Genomic DNA, 16,950 nt, shown 5'->3' on the forward strand with positions numbered 1-16,950 from the left:
GTCAATCACCACATTCTTATCGGCAGACTCATTAGCCCTGGTTTCTCAAATGACTGCATCGCCTGGTTCACCAACTACTTCTCAGATAGAGTTCAGTGTGACAAATCGGAGGGCCTGTTGTCCGGGCCTCTGGCAGTCTCTATGGGGGTGCCACAGGGTTCAATTCTTGGGCCGACTCTCTTCTCTGTACACATCAATGATGTCGCTCTTGCTGCTGGTGAGTCTCTAATCCACCTCTACGCAGACGACACCATTCTGTATACTTCTGGCCCTTCTTTGGACACTGTGTTACCAACCCTCCAGACGAGCTTCAATGCCATACAACTCTCCTTCCGTGGCCTGCAACTGCTCTTAAATACAAGTAAAACTAAATGCATGCTTTTCAACTGATCGCTGCCTGCAGCTGCCTGCCCCCAGCCTCATATCATTCATTTTCAAAGACACAAGTTGGCATATCATATTTCAAATATGTGATTACACTGGAAAAATTGGGAAGAAGTGGAATAATAAAATAAGTTTGGGGAATAACAGTATTGTTCTTGCTGACAAGCACAGTAATTACCATATATTTTAGCCCATTGTTAAGAATGAGAATTGTTCCACTGATCAGACTAAATAAAGTAAATAGCTAATAAAATCTATTTAATAACATAAATCTGCCTGCCCCTACACCCTAACCAAATAATTATTCTATTTTCTTCCAACTCTAGAATCAAAAATACACTTTTGGGTTCACAATCTGTTTGACAAAATAATGTTCATAGTTACAAATCAGGTCACTATCAACTGATCGCTGCCTGCAGCTGCCCGCAGCTGCCCGCACGTCCAGCATCACTACTCTGGACGGTTCTGACTTAGAATATGTGGACAACTACAAATACCTAGGTGTCTGGTTAGACTGTAAACTCTCCTTCCAGACTCACATCAAAGATCTCCAATCCAAAGTTAAATCTAGAATTGGCTTCCTATTTCGCAATAAAGCATCCTTCACTCATGCTGCCAAACATACCCTCGTAAAACTGACCATCCTACCGATCCTTGACTTTGGCGATGTCATTTACAAAATAGCCTACAATACCCTACTCAATAAATTGGGATGCAGTCTATCACAGTGCCATCTGTTTTGTCACCCATGCCCCATATACTACCCACCAGTGCGACCTGTACGCTCTCGTTGGCTGGCACTCGCTTCATACTCGTCGCCAAACCCCCTGGCTCCAGGTCGTCTACAGGTCGTCTGCTAGGTAAAGTCCCCCCTTATCTCAGCTCGCTGGTCACCATAGCAGCACCCACCTGTAGCACGCACTCCAGCAGGTATATCTCTCTGGTCGCCTCCAAAACCAATTCCCCCTTTGACCGCCTCTCCTTCCAGTTCTCTGCTGCCAATGACTGGAACGAACTACAAAAATCTCTGAAACTGGAAACACTTATCTCCCTCACTAGCTTTAAGCACCAGCTGTCAGAGCAGCTCACAGATTACTGCACCTGTACATAGCCCATCTATAATTTAGCCCAAACAACTACCTCTTCCTCTACTGTATTTATTTATTTTGCTCCTTTGCACCCCATTATTTCTATTTCTAATTTGCACATTCTTCCACTGCAAATCTATCATTGCAGTGTTTTACTTGCTATATTGTATTTACTTCGCCATCATGGCCTTTTTTTTGCCTTTACCTCCCTTATCTCACCTCATTTGCTCACATATTTTTCAATTATATTATTGACTGTATGTTTGTTTTGCTCCATGTGTAACTCTGTGTTGTTGTATGTACTCTGTGTTGTTGTATGTGTCGAACTGCTTTGCTTTATCTTGACCAGGTCGCAATTGTAAATGAGAACTTGTTCTCAACCTGCCTACCTGGTTAAACAAAGGTTAAATAAAAAATACAAAAATGACCTTGACTAACCTGTACCCCCGCACATTGACTCGGTACCGGTACCCCCTGTATATAGCCTCGTTATTGTTATGTAATTTTCTTTTGTTACTTTCAGATTTTATTGTATTTTTTAAAACTTTAGTTTATTTAGAAATATTTTCTTAACTCTATTTCTTGAACTGCATTGTTGGTTAAGGGCTTGTAAGTAAGTATTTCACGATAAGTTCTACAGCTGTTGTATGTGACAAATACATTTTGACTTGATTTGAAAGACATCAAAAAGCTTTGCTCCTACTTCCCTATTTAACCTTTTTTTAATTGTGTGCTGCCCTATGTTACTCCCAACACATTTTTACTGGTATATTCTTGATTTTTGAGTTTGTTACAATGTGTTGGAAGGTTTTTGGTCCCTCTGAAAGCCTAGGTCCTATAGTCACGGTTCTACACTGGTCATGAATGGTGACCACAGCCCTTCTTAAAATACATTTAAATCGTGTTTTAATGCATTTTTTTCCACCTTGCTCCATGTATTCAATGTATGCCATTTTAAATTTGGCTCCCATTACTTTACTTCCAGGCTATTATGACGCATCTGGCAGTATTGCCGCATTCACGTGCTAGTCAGGCTAGGAAAGTTGGACATTTCAGACTTGCTAACTGGTTGAAGTTATACACAACCAGTTAGCAAGTCGGACATTTTTAGAGTTTCCTAGTTCCGACTAGTAAATGAACGCTGCATATGTTCCTAGGCAAGTGTGGAAAAGCCTTCTTAGCAACCATTTTTGTTTGCCATAGCAACCTGCGAAGGCTTCGCCTGATTAAAATCTCATAATAACTCATGGCTTCTCATGTATATTTCTTAACTGATCCTCTCGACACGGCCTTTGTTTCTTGAATGTGCAATATCTTGAAAACTTGACTTACCACTTGTCAGGTGTATTCAGGATGCTTTGAACATTAACATTCAAAATTCGACGACTTTGTGGAAAGTTGTGTGCAACACTTGCCGGGGAGTGTTACCATTACAACACGGCTCGACACAGGATTTAAAAATTTATATTAATGGTTGATGGCAGAGGGTAACTAAATCATAGATTGCAGTCTCCTTGTCCATATACTGCTTTTAAGGTAAGATCACAAAAATTTTGTAATTTGGGTGAACTATCTCTTTAAAATAGGACCGGAATAAGATCCTGCTAGTTCCCCAGGAGGGTTGGCCACCCCTGATCTATGTTTCCGATGTTCTGGGTGTTTGAAAATGTTCTCCTCACAGCATTTAATTTCTCTAAATCACCTAACCTTCAAGAAAAATCGAATGAATATTAGTATTCGGGTGGTTTATGTACACGAGTTGAATATGCTTGTCATCATGTTACTCTACATAGAAAAAATAATGCGTTATGATGGAAATCATTTTTGGCATTTTAGTGTTGGGCACATGCTACCATCTCTGCCTAGCATTTGCACAATACTACAATGTCCAAAATGATATTTGATACATGGAGCATTTAATATCCAATGCTTATTTATACGACTTTTTCAAAACTGTCCATGAATGGCAGTAAAGATACAGAGCCTCATATCATTCATTTTCAAAGACACAAGTTGGCATATCATATTTCAAATATGTGATTACACTGGAAAAATTGGGAAGAAGTGGAATAATAAAATATGTTTGGGGAATAACAGTATTGTTCTTGCTGACAAGCACAGTAATTACCATATATTTTAGCCCATTGTTAAGAATGAGAATTGTTCCACTGATCAGACTAAATAAGGTAAATAGCTAATAAAATATATTTAATAACATAAATCTGCCCCTACACCCTAACCAAATAATTATTCTATTTTCTTCCAACTCTAGAATCAAAAATGCACTTTTGGGTTCACAATCTATTTGACAAAATACTTTTCATAGTTACAAAACAGGTCACTACCTGCTAAAACCATATGAGGGGACTAGTGCAAGTGTGGATTAAATCTATTTTAGTACATGCTGTCAAAAGGCTGCATTCTGCAATATATTTATGGCTGTATTATGAGAACATAATTTTGTTGACAACATTTGAGCGCATAAAAGAGCGCTACTCTGCTGCTCTTTTTTACAGCTCTATAAAATCAGCAGAGAACGTTCTGTCTCTCCATTCACTTCCACTCTAATCTTGATGGGCGTTTCTTTAAAACATGCATCCAATAGCCTTGATCCTTCACATAACTAGACCAATCATATACTTCAATGTGCCACAGTTCACAGTGCTGTGTGGTAAAACAGGACAATGATAGATGTTCTGCTCGTGATGTTAAATTGCAGGCGCAGATGCTCTGATTTCAAAACGAGTTTGCGCAATAATGTCCTAATTATAAAAATAAAATCAGTAGTTTTCTATGCGTGAGATATAAGAAGTGTGCCATCTGAGTGTGAGAATGGTCAAATGCTTCTGTCTCACGGGGAATGTGTGAGAGTTTTTTCTGTTTCTTTAACCTTTATTTAACTAGAACAAGGTTAAGGGTAGAGAAACCTTGTTGGACACTAAGAAATCTTTGCTGTAGAGCATTTAACACAAAATCCTGGGAGGGGCCAGAGTTGGCAGCTCTGCTGACATGCAACACATTTTGGGACTGTATCAACGGTGGACTAATACAATAAAATACCGTTTTTGAGGGATTGTTTTCCTTTAAGTTCCAAAGGTTCCCCAAATCTGTATTGCCTATTTGCGTTTAGACAACGTTGGGATTATACAGAGCGTCCGGGTTGTAGTTCAGGAAGGAGCCAGCTGTTATCAGTACTGTCAGCTTAGAACCCAAGGAGGCCACTGTAAGCTGGGTATGACCCACTTGGGCTCTTGAGAGATACTGTATACCCAAATTGTACCATCAAGTTCTGATTAATCATCATGACGAGTCTCTAAAATTGCCTCCTCTGTTCATTGAAAAAGGACACTCGGTGTAGTAGTGCACTTTCAGAGAGAGCAAATGCATGTGAAGAGACATTGAGCTATCAAAGAACGTTGAAAAGCAAAGATGGAACATGACAAATGATTCCACTTCCTCTTTGGATGAACCATGAACTCGGAAATAATAAACTGAAGTAAGCTAGGAAGGAAATGGATGAAGCGAAAAAATTTGGGGAAAGTGATCAAAGCAAGTATTAAAATGCAAATTAAACAATACAATTACACTCAACTGTTTTCATCAGATATGAAAGGATTTACATATTTATATATTCTTATTCCATTCCTTTACTTAGATTTGTGTGTATTGGGTAGTTGTTGTGGAATTGTTAGATTACTTGTTAGATATTGCTGCACTGTCGGAACTAGAAGCACAAGCATTTCCCTACACTTGCATTAACATCTGCTAACCATGTGTATATGACAAATAACATTTGATTTGACATTGCCATATTTTACTTTTGAGTTTCAGTGGCATGTCACTCTATCACAACTTTGAAGTGTGCCCTCAAGAACTACACGTACAAGAATGCCTGCACTCCATACACTCATACACAGTCCCAGGCCAAAGGGCAAGGGCTGCAGAATTGAGACATGAGCCAACTGAGGGTGAGGCTTCTACCCCACCAAGCTCTCCAGCCGTGGCCCTAATCCTACCCCTGTCAGAGCCAATACTTACTCACGGGTGGGTCGGCTGTGTAAGCCACCAGACAGGCTTACTTTGTAAGCAAGGGACCGTGTTAACCTGTCCTCTGTTAAATACAACAACAACAAAAAGAGGCAGACGACAATTGAAGTAAAAAGAAAATGTAATTTATTTTCATTTGTTATGAATTGCCTGTTAAGAACTTAATGTTGTGCTGTTACGTTAGCACTTTCTATTGAAAAGGATGATGCTACGGAGTTTAGTTGATAGGTAATCAACTAGCTGGGCTGTTCCGCTGGGACTTGTACAATACTTGAACATGACTATTGAACTTGACATTTGTGTCTGTCTTTATTCTTTAATCTAACATATCATACAGAAACAGTAACCAGGAGCGGTATGGTGTTGATATCTTGTATATATCAAAAGAGCAAATGGAGCATGCATTGTGGCTCGCAAAGTTATCAATGCAGGAAGTGGACAGCTTTGATTGTCGGAGCAGGGCACCAGTTAAAGGTGTTATCTCTGGCGTCCCGTTGGACATTGACAATCAGGAGTAGTTGAATGTAAAATGTTGCAACTGTGACGGGGATCACATTTCGGAATTCTCTGAGTGCCCTGTTAGAGTGAAAGAGGTTGAGGTGTCAAGGATCAGGGCTGTACAGCAAATCTCCTATGTGGAGGCGGTGAAGAGAGTTCTGAATAAGATATTGTATATCTCAATCAAGTGGTCTGGATACATTTATTGTAAAGAAGGTGGATTTTGTACCATTTATAGCCACAGTTATTAATTGTACTGGCCAAATGTCCAAGAAGTCCAAGAAAGCGGACATCATTATATCTGCAGCTGAGACGTTTTTGGGCCTCCAAGACTTAACCACAGAAGCACTGCAAGGACTATTGTCGCCAGGAAATGTCCAGCCATCACAGGATCCTTCTGGGCCTGTGTAGGGACCTGATTAAAACAGAAAAGCAGGCTGATTTAGTTTTTAAAAATGTCATTATGGATAGTTTGTATGGAATATATGTTTTATTTATTTAATAATTACGCCGCATTTTTTCCCTTTCGGATCTTTATTTTCCACTTGTACAGTAGGTGGCGGAATGCACACGTAATTGTCGCAAAAGCTCTTACACCAAAGAAGAAGGAGGGTGGGGCGGAACGCCTACTATGTGAAGTTTAGTAATTCAATTCCCCCTTGCCCATTAAACGATTTTTTTTATTTTATTACTTTGGCGAAAGGTAACGTCTACAAAACACAATCCACTCTGTTTGTTATAGATTCTAGTTTTGGAAACTGAAAACGGTATGGAGATCAAACGTTTCATCGTTGAGATAATCTGAAGAATGCCGGTCAAAATCCAACTCGCTCTATCGTCTCCCACTGCCGACTGCTGGTCTTCCTCTCCTCCCCATATTTGGTAGTGAGCGGAAACGCCAACCGGATGCTTCACATTTATACATCCGGTGAAATATATGGCTCGTTCTATCTGCGATCACTGTGTATCTGATGCTAAGGACACGTCGTTTTAGCAGTCGTGATGGTTAGTTATGACTATTTAATTATCGTGTTCTAAAGGACGAGGTTTGTGTATACGTAGTATTTGGTTGTAAATTAATCATTGACATGGTTGGAAGTATCGAATACCGACGTGGATAACAGTTGAACTGCGCTTGCTTTGTTTTGGACACACTGGTGTTATTGTGTGGAGTGTTCCAGCCCCTGTACATTGAGCGCCTCCTAGTGATGCCTCAGCTGAGAGGGAAAAATGTTGCAACCTACCTAGACTTGAGATCGAGAGGCATTTTTGATGCTGGCACTTTGTCAAAACTCAACTTGAAGATTCTTAGGGGTATTGTCCTCCAGGTATGTGAAGTGCAATGTATTAAGTAATTGAATATATTAATTCCACAAAAATAAATCTGAGTAATGACTTTTATTAATTTACTCTAGGACAGCAAAGACTTCACCAAAGTCTGGACCAAGTCCTCAAAATCCACTATATTTTATGAGAGTGGGAGGATATATTTTGAAAATTATCAGTGTTGCTTCAGTAGGTAATGTGTATATTTTATTTTTTAAACTACATTTATGTGGCATTGTTATGTTTCATCACATGAGTACCCTTACTTCTTTTATTTTCTTGAAAAAATATCATTTCCAGCCTTCCATCTGAGCCACAACTTCTGTATGAATTACCCAAGCGGTCCAAAGCGGAGAAGATTGAAGATGCATTGCTATGCCAGTGCCCTCTTGTAAGTGAATTAATATTTTCCATCTTAGCCAGTTCACTGTTTCTGTATAGAAATGTAACAGGTGTCAACAGCTTAGAATTCCTAAGAGGTCAATAGATATCACTTCCAGTTTTTAGTTCTGTACATCTACATCGTCAGCATCACTGTGGAATTATGGACTATTGGACTATAGAATAGTGAATGGACTGCACTGTATTGCATTTTGTATTTATAAAAGGCATGTTTTATTGTCTATTATACCTATTTCTGAATTATTGCCCCCTTGGGGATGAATAAAGTATACTAAATGTAATTGTAAATGAGTAGAAATGCTATAAACAGAGGGCTGTATTAGTGTTATCCTAATTAACCATCATTATGTTTACCCTCATAGGACAAAGGGTTGCCAACACCGTCAGATCAAAAACCTAGCCTCTTGGCCCTGACTAGCAATAATTGGCTGTATCGCTTCTCAGCTGTGACAGGACAACAATTGGAGAAAGTTTACTTGTCCCCACATCACAAGTTCAGGTAATTGGCAGTTGTATGTGATTTAATTACAATTAAAATGTCCTCCACAAATCATGAACCCAACAGATCTCTTTTTATTATTATTGTGGAGCTGGGGTTCCTCTTGTTGTAGGTAACCGCTGATTTTACTTAACATGACACATTTTTTCTATATCAGATACCTTGGCTGGGATGTATCGCAGGAGACATTTTATGTCAAGTCCATTCAGAATAAAGTGACATCTTCAGCAAGACAGGTGTGGTTTCCACGAGTCTGATATGCCCATTCGTCTTATAATTTGCCTTTATAAAGTAGAACCATTCCATGTAGTTTTTCTCTTTGTGACTGGTGAAATCTGAGAAGTATTCACTTATTTCCTATCCTAACTCTCACAGGCAGGTTTCAACCAAAACACCTTGCTGTACCTCGCCGTGTTCCGTGTTTTCCCCCTGCAACTTGTGGGCGTTCTGGAGATCAACAAAAGTGTATGCAACATTTTGTTTCTTAAGGTTAATGTATTTTTGTAATGACATTTATGTTGTACAGTGTATTCGGGAAAGTATTCAGAGCCCTTCCCTTTTTAACATTTTTGTTACATTACAGCCTTATTCTAAAATTGATTAAATAAATAAAAATCATCATCAATCTACACCCAATACCCCTTAATGACAAAGATAAAACAGGTTTGTAAAATATTTAGCAAATGTATTAAAAACAGAAATACCTTATTTACATAAGTAATCAGACCCTTTGCTATGAGACTTGAAATTGAGCTCCGGTGCATCCTGTTTACATTGATCATCATTGAGATGTTTCTACAACTTGATTGAAGTCCACCTATGGTAAATTCAATTGATTGGACATGATTTGGAAAGGCACATAGCTGTCTATATATTTGTATTTTATTTAACGAGGCAAGTCAGTTAAGAACAAATTCTTATTTACAAGGTCCCACAGTTGGTTTTTGCTCTGACATGCACTGTCAAGCCATGAGGTCGAAGGAATTGGCCATAGAGCTCAGAAACAAGATTGTGTCGAGGCACAGATCTGGGGAAGGGTACAAAACCATTTCTACAGCATTGAAGGTCCCCAGGAACACAGTGGTCTCCATCATCATTCTTAAATGGAAGAAGTTAGGAACCACCAAGACTCTTTCTAGAGCTGGCCGCTCGGCCAAACTTAACAAGTGGGGGAGAAGGGCCTTGGTCAGGGAGGTAACCAAGAACCTGATGGTCACTCTGACAGAGCTCCAGAGTTCCTCTGTGGGGATGGGAGAACCTTCCAGAAGGACAATCATCTCTGCAGCACTCCACCAATCAGTGAAGAGTGGCCAGACGTAGAAGTAAAAGGCACATGACAGCCAGCTTAGAGTTTTCCAAAAGGCACCTAGAGGACTCTCAGACCATGATAAATACGATTTTCCGGTCTAATGAAACCAAGTTTGAACTCTTTGGCCAAAATGCCAAGCGTCACGTCTGCAGGGAATCTTGCGCCATCCCTATGGTGAAGCATGGTAGTGGCAGCATCATGCTGTGGGGATGTTTTTCAGTGGCAGGGACTGGGAGACTAGTCATTATCGAGAGAAAGATAAATGGAGGAAAGTACAGAGAGGTCCTTGATGAAAACCTGCTTCAGAGCGCTCAGGACTTCAGACTGGGGTGAAGGTTCACCTTCCAACAGGACAATGACCCTAAGCACACAGCTAAGACAATGCAGGAGTGGCTTCGGGACAAGTCTCTGAATGTCCTTGAGTGGCCCAGCCAGAGCCCGGAATTGAACTCGACGCTCCCCATTCAACCTGACAGAGCTTTAGAGGATCTGCAGAGAAGAAGGGGAGAAACTCCCCAAATACAGGTGTGCCAAGCTTGTAGTGTCATACCCAAGTAGACTTGAGGCTGTAATCGCTGCCAAAGGTTCTTCAACAAAGTACTGAGTAAAGGGTCTGAATACTTGTGTAAATGTGATATTTCAGTTTTTATTTCTACATGTCACAAAACCTGTTTTTGCGTTGTCATTATGGGGCATTGTGTGTATATTGATGGAGGGGGGACTATTTAAAACATTTTAGAGTAAGGTTGTAACGTAACAAAATGTGGAAAAAGGGAAGGGGTCTGAATACTTTCCGAATGCACTGTGTATGTCTCTGTCATTTCAGATATTTGGAAGCACCGTCATTGATGTAGTTCTGTCCCAAGGGGTCCTTGCAGTTTCTCACAGTACCAAGACTGTGAAGCTCTACAGCTTTGAAGACATTCTGAATAAGGTGTGAATTTATGATTAACAATAACATTTCAGTTGTTTTAATGCATGCTTCTTAAAATGTTCAGATTGTCTACATACTGTATGTTCCATTATTTCTAAAAACATTTATTGATTGTTCTTTCTTCTTCTTTGCCAGTACATAAGAACGGAATTGGTTCTTGGGGAGCAGTGTCATTCAGAAGGCGGTAAAACTGTGGGAGAAGCTCCATTTGGCATTCCAGTGAATATCCACATCAAAGGTAGGTGATTGTTTATCTGTCTATCCATCTTTCTGTCCCTCAGATTTTCCAACCATTCATTTGTCTATCCATCTGCAGAATTGCCTCAGGGGACTCTTAGTGATTTTTTTTTTCTCTCATTTTTTTTTTGCAGAATGCCCCCCAGTGCTGTTTGAGGTGTCATGCTTCGATAATGGAGTACAGATCGGAGGCCATCCATGGCACTATATCTTCACCCTACCCCATAAGAAGCACCAGGGGTCGTACCGCATCTGCTCTCTCAAGGATAACACCCTGGTAATATACTTGTACATATCTATCTTTATGCACTACACATTGAATGAGTCGCAAATAAGTCTCTCCTGAATTGTGAGACTATTTAAGCATATTAAGTATCCTGCTGCTAGTGTCCCAGAGCCATTTGAGCATGTCAGTTTCAGAGCACTACAGATGTCTTTGACAGGCATTGTCTTTAACTGACACAACAAAGGTATTACTCAAACACAAATTATCCTCAACAGGACGTTTAGGTGGCTCAGCTGGTTGGAGCATGGTGCTGGCAGCACCAATGTTGTTGAGTCAATTTATGCGTGGCTCACAAATACTTTTGGGTACTAAGTTGCTTTAAATGTAAGCTTCTGCTAAGTAATTATCCAGTTTAAGGTCCAAAGTGTTCTGTAGTTGTCATACCCAGTGTCAATATCTGTAATATTCCCACTGTACGCATTTGTAAATAGGCAAAGCATGGAATACAAGACATGAAGTGCTGTTCTCTGGAGTCTGACTGGATCTACTTCCACCCTGATGACTCAGGAAGAATCATCCATGTTGGACCTAGCACCATAAAGTGAGTTTAAAACCCCCCAACAAAGTTGTCCACAAGACCATGTTTTACACTGCAGCTTTATGGTATTTAGGTCAGTGCTATGCATCAGTCAGATTTCACACAACAACGTTTCTCTTCTGCCTTTACTGAATATTGAATACTTTCCCCCAGTGTGCTGAAGATTCTGAGTGAACTGGAGAGTGATTCACAGTTCGATATAGTGAAGGAGTTTTCCATCACAGCTCATCGAGACAATGTGAGTTAACATAGTGTTTTGGCACCTTTTTTAACCATGGGTCATAATACATTTTAAATTAGATATATCTTCTCCATCATTATGATAGAAGGCTGGAAATTGCTGCTTTTCCTGTGATGGATTCATAAAACCTCTCGTCTTCTATCCACCATAGGCTGCCTCCCAGATCAATGTCACTTCCTCAGGCCGCACAGTGAAGAGAAGATTTTATCAGCTGGATGATGACCCAGACCGAGAGGTAAATTCTAAAGGATTAGGCTTAGACTGTATCCTGACTAAATTACTTTTACTGACATTTCAGTGGTATTCTATATAGGCATATTGGTTATTGCTGGTGAGTGTTTTTGTTGATGCCTCCTGCAACATGCTACTTCAAAGACATTCCGGATGGTGGAGTATGAGGATGAGCTTGACCTTCTGGCTGTTGTGGAGGTGACCCACAGAGAGGATGAGGGGAAGGCCCACGTCAGACTCCATGACAACAACACTGGAGCGTTACTGAAGAGGGTTCCACTTGTGGAGTCATGGGATGTGGTTAGTGCTTTTAGAATATTGTGTAAATGTAGCCTGATCCGCCACCCTGACCGCTGCACTCTCATTTTGTTTAAACAGAATGTAAGCTTGCAAGATCACAATGGTCGAACGAGGCCACTGTAAAGGAAGAGAATGTGGGAATTCTCTCCTTTTCACGTTATTTATTAATGTATTGTCTTTTCTTGTTTCAGACTTACAGCCACGAGCTGTTCTTTGACAGAGATACAATTGTTCATATTGAACAGACGAAGAATAATAACTTCTGCTGCCATGTCTACAAAATCAGTCGTGGACAAGCAGATGAGTGAATTTGAGACAATCCTTCCCATTGCTAATGATGTTAGTCAAAAGGATTCCTCAAGTAAATAGCCCTGTTGAATGTGTTTTCCTAGTTATTTTTTATACTTTCTTTCCCAATAAGGACTACATGTTGTCATTCTGTTATTTTGAAGATGTTGTTGGTAATAAAGTGTCTGAAATAGTTTTTCCAATACAACTGTTGGCTAACTGGGCTACCTCTGCATCTTATATTTTAGGACATATGAATTAAGCCACAACATTTCTAAATTAACTGATAAAAAATAGTTGTACATGTTTGATCATCTAAGAAGAGCTGTGAATTTAGGTTCTCTGATCTTTTTTAACCGCATGTAAGCACATTCTCGCCACCCAAAAATAAAAAAAATAATTGTCAAGATGCATGGAAGTCAAACATTTTGTATCCTCAAAATTGAGGACATGTTTCTCCTTTGCAGAGATCCGCAGAGCAAGGCTGCTGGCAAATGTGTGGCAACCTGGAATTTTCCCCCAGCACTTTTGATTCGGCTTCATAAAAAATATTGACACAATGCGTTGAAAAGAAGGACAACGTATTGTTCTTTAGACTGATTTACCTCATGATTTGACAACTCGTGCACAATTCATCTGTGCTTTAGTCTGATCAACTGTAGCCTAACCACAGCTGCAGGTAGCCTAGAGAAGCCTATGCGCTCTGATCCCCTCTGGCCAAGGGAAACGAAGTGGTAACGTCATGTATTTATAGCCCAAGCTATGTATTTATAGTCTAAAATAGGCCCATTTATTTGTTTAACTTCGGGTGGCTAGGCTAGACCCATTCTATCCAAAATGATTGACTGGAATTAATCAACACAATAGCGAAGACATACTGTGGGAGTAACTCTAATTACAGATGCAAGCTCAGCCCTGTTTGTTATATTGTCTAATCACAGTTTCTGTGTAAATAAGTACTCGCTAGGGCCAGGAGTTTTTAATAACATCTGACCTGATTTAGAACAAATCTGGTCCCGTAACAGCCCATATCAAACCGTTTTAAGAGCTGATTTTACTTTTTACTATTTTTATTTTTAACACCTTGCACTGCCACCATTTTTGTATTTTGTGGGCATGGATTAAATTAAGTATATTATTTTTTGCAATTTGGCCTCCATGGGTTATTCCTTTTCATGGTTTGTGTGCAAGTACCTTTTGAACTCTGTCATACACTGGACTACAACTAGGGGCAAGAGTTTTACCTGGTTAGGTAAACCATCCAGATCAGGAAAACAATCCCACCACCACCACTGGCTTTGGGACCTGTGGTGCCACCTCTGAAATCACCATACAATGCTACAAATGAGGAAACATATCCTTTGACCATAATCAATCTCAACATTTCGACTTAGTATCTAGAAATGTTTACTTGCATATCTCGTAATTTCGAATACATATCTCAAAATGTTTACTTGCAACCATGACATTTCGAGTTAATATTGACATAAAAAATATTTTAAGAAATGGTGGCGGGAATGGGCTTCCACAATAGCTTGTGTCTGGCGCTTTTGTAACAACCTGCGGTTACAAAACTGGTAGTTAAAAACATTCAGACCTTCTGTTATGAAGAAGAGTCATGACCCATCCCCCCTGAGTAACCTCTTGAAATTCCTCTAGTCCAGTGTTGAAGTGCGTTTGTCGGAGATGGCGATGGAGAATTTCAAGCAGTTCCTGTTCGCGCTATCGGCCGCTGTATCCGTTGGTTTTGTGTCGATAATTTTTGTTTTGAGATGGGTCTTCTACTTCAAGGAAGGTTTAGCATGGGATGGAGGATTTGCGGAATTCAATTGGCACCCTGTTTTAATCGTTACCGGGTTCATTTTTATGCAGGGAATTGGTGAGAAGTTTGTTTTTCTCTCTTCTGTACATACATCATTCAGTAAAATCTGAAGCGATGGAGGTCTGTCAATACATACCAAAGTGAAGTTATTTCAACAAGCAGTGAAGTTTGGGAATGAATCAATCTTGGAACAGATTGCTATGCAAGGCTACTGTTATTGAACGAAATATACATTGTTATGAAACGTGTCAATGTTTAGTAGAAATAGCCTGTTATCGACTTTTTTTTGCAGACAAATGTTAGGTGCTCTATGGTAATTTGTTACCCTGATGCATTTCGGAGTAAAGTTACTGACTGAGGAGCCTAAATCAATAGCACCCTTTGATAATTTACAAAAGTACATTCCAGAATCATTTGCAATATTTCACGTGAAGTACCTCCTTTAGTGTAGCCTAATTAACTTGAATGACACAGCAACTTTGATTGGTATGCACTTACATTAGTTAAAAAGAAGTATAGAAGTATACCTCAGCGATTCTGTCAAAACAGGATGTTGCAACATTTGGTATTCATAGCAGGAATTGCACATCCCAGAAGGTGTATTATTCCCATTAAATTACTGTGAAGTGAATGCATTTTCATGATTAATAAGTTGAAGAAGTGTTTTTTTTCTTCTTCTTCTGTTTCAGCCATTGTGGTGTATAGGTTGCCATGGACCTGGAAGTGCAGCAAGTTAATGATGAAGTTTATTCATGCTGGCTTAAACATATTGGCCTTCATTTTCGCAGTCATATCTCTGGTAGCAGTATTTGACTTCCACAATGCACAAATCATCCCCAACATGTATAGCCTGCACAGCTGGGTGGGGCTAGCAGCAGTGATACTATATTCACTACAGGTAAGCACACCTCAAATATATAATGTAGCCAGTGCTTGACTTGGACTGAAATAGGTCATTGTACTCATTTTGGGTGCCGGTACTCTTTATATTTAGGGGCAGGAGCTACACAATACTTTTGAGCTAATATTTTAGAAGAGGAACAGGAGCTCAAACAGTAGAATATTTGAGGTGCTGGTACTCTGCTCCGGTGAGCTCCTTCCCAAGTCAAGCACTGAATGTGAGCTAGTATTACACTATAGGACTGTCCATAATGATTGCTTCATAATATCTATTACATTGTTATAAAGCTTGGTTATAAAGCATTATTAATCTTTTTCCCTCTACTATATAACTAGAGTTATATGCATGGATGCTTGTGAAGACTGTTTATGAAGTGCATTTTATTGCACAGTAGGTATACCACATGCCATTCTTTATTACAATGCTTGACAGAGTTTCCTGATCTTTCCTCTTTTACTGAGCAGCTTGTTCTGGGAGTGTGTATATACTTGATACCCATCACCCCGATATACCTGAGAGCAGCATTTATGCCCCTGCACGTCTACAGTGGCCTGTTCATCTTTGCCAGTGTCATAGCCACAGCACTCATGGGCATCACAGAGAAGCTCATTTTTGGCCTGTAAGTATTACAAGGCAGGAAATATGAGAAATATACAAAACTTGGGTACTTAGAGACCCCATTTCGTAAAATAATATTACAGCTATAGGTAACTCTCTCTTCTTTCTCTCTCAGGAAATATCCCAAGTACAAGGACTCTCCCCCAGAGGCCAACTTTGTGAATGTGCTGGGAGTATTGATAGTCGTTTTTGGCGCAATAATTCTCTGGATCGCTACTCGCCCCTCTTGGAAACGCCCCAGTGAGCAGGTCCTGCGCTCCCTGCCAACTTACAGGGATGGGTCAGCTGGCACCAAAATGGGCACTGCCCTGTCACAACAAACTGACCCGATTGACCCCGAAGGCAATGGAGATGCCAGGAGAAGGAGTGGTAAATTGGAGGACTCAGGACAGGTCAACTGAGTAACATGAAAATCAACTGCTGGTTCTGTCTGTTTGTTGATGCTTTAAAAAGTTGCATGGATCCACTGTTCTGGCAGTCCCAAAGCAAATGTAAACCTTTGTATTAACTATTGTTCCAAATAGCACCTTGAGGAATTGTTCCCAACCATTCCAGAGTGTTGACCTTTAATTAAGCAGTTTTTTATTTTGTAATTTTTTACAAATAAATTACACAGCTCAATTTGATATCATTGAATAATCATTTGATAAAGGATTAAACTAGCCTATTGAAGTATAGAAAAATAATAATCAAATACATATTCTTTACATTTGTATAGCTTTTATAACGATTACATACTGTATTCTTCAGAGTTTTTATTTTCATTTAAGGGAGGAATTACAGAATCAACACATCTTTAGGGAAGGGATGTGAGAGGTGAATCCATTATAATACAAATATATAATGTAATATTACATATAGGCCTACCTAAAGGCAATAATAGGCAAACAAAGTTCCTCATTACTTTGTTAAGTGGACTGTGTACCTGGGGTTTCATACAGTGATTAATTCATAATTGCGGCATAAAATTAAAGCATATTTTACAAATGATTAAGTTGTAA

At 39.6% G+C, this 16,950-nt stretch overlaps 2 protein-coding genes across 2 annotated transcripts; both read left to right on the plus strand.

The window, feature by feature from the left end:
- The first annotated feature begins 6,212 nt into the window (after positions 1 to 6,212).
- Positions 6,213 to 12,801, plus strand: dcaf17 (ddb1 and cul4 associated factor 17). Its single transcript, XM_024405157.2, has 14 exons — positions 6,213 to 7,345; positions 7,433 to 7,536; positions 7,644 to 7,734; positions 8,108 to 8,244; positions 8,402 to 8,480; positions 8,620 to 8,709; positions 10,380 to 10,487; positions 10,623 to 10,725; positions 10,859 to 11,001; positions 11,442 to 11,551; positions 11,702 to 11,786; positions 11,941 to 12,024; positions 12,165 to 12,320; positions 12,512 to 12,801. Exons 1-14 carry the CDS (start codon positions 7,226 to 7,228, stop codon positions 12,626 to 12,628), a joined length of 1,527 nt encoding a protein of 508 aa, XP_024260925.1. The 5' UTR covers positions 6,213 to 7,225; the 3' UTR covers positions 12,629 to 12,801.
- Positions 12,802 to 12,937: 136 nt separating this feature from the next.
- Positions 12,938 to 16,939, plus strand: LOC112236571 (plasma membrane ascorbate-dependent reductase CYBRD1). The gene is made up of 4 exons (XM_024405169.2): positions 12,938 to 14,487; positions 15,120 to 15,328; positions 15,796 to 15,950; positions 16,065 to 16,939. The coding sequence occupies exons 1-4, from the start codon at positions 14,295 to 14,297 to the stop codon at positions 16,348 to 16,350; spliced, it is 843 nt and encodes a 280-aa protein (XP_024260937.1). The 5' UTR covers positions 12,938 to 14,294; the 3' UTR covers positions 16,351 to 16,939.
- Positions 16,940 to 16,950: the final 11 nt, after the last annotated feature.

Source organism: Oncorhynchus tshawytscha, linkage group LG03 (assembly GCF_018296145.1).
Source record: "Oncorhynchus tshawytscha isolate Ot180627B linkage group LG03, Otsh_v2.0, whole genome shotgun sequence".
Taxonomy (NCBI): domain Eukaryota; kingdom Metazoa; phylum Chordata; class Actinopteri; order Salmoniformes; family Salmonidae; genus Oncorhynchus; species Oncorhynchus tshawytscha.

Bases quoted from the DNA above. Each gene is read 5' to 3' on its own strand.
- LOC112236571 (XM_024405169.2), top strand. From the start codon at position 14,295: ATGGCGATGGAGAATTTCAAGCAGTTCCTGTTCGCGCTATCGGCCGCT. The intron at 15,329-15,795 runs GTAAGCACACCT...TTTACTGAGCAG, and splicing joins TGATACTATATTCACTACAG to CTTGTTCTGGGAGTGTGTAT. The intron at 15,951-16,064 runs GTAAGTATTACA...TTTCTCTCTCAG, and splicing joins GAGAAGCTCATTTTTGGCCT to GAAATATCCCAAGTACAAGG.
- dcaf17 (XM_024405157.2), top strand. From the start codon at position 7,226: ATGCCTCAGCTGAGAGGGAAAAATGTTGCAACCTACCTAGACTTGAGA. The intron at 7,346-7,432 runs GTATGTGAAGTG...AATTTACTCTAG, and splicing joins TTAGGGGTATTGTCCTCCAG to GACAGCAAAGACTTCACCAA. The intron at 8,481-8,619 runs GTGTGGTTTCCA...TAACTCTCACAG, and splicing joins TGACATCTTCAGCAAGACAG to GCAGGTTTCAACCAAAACAC.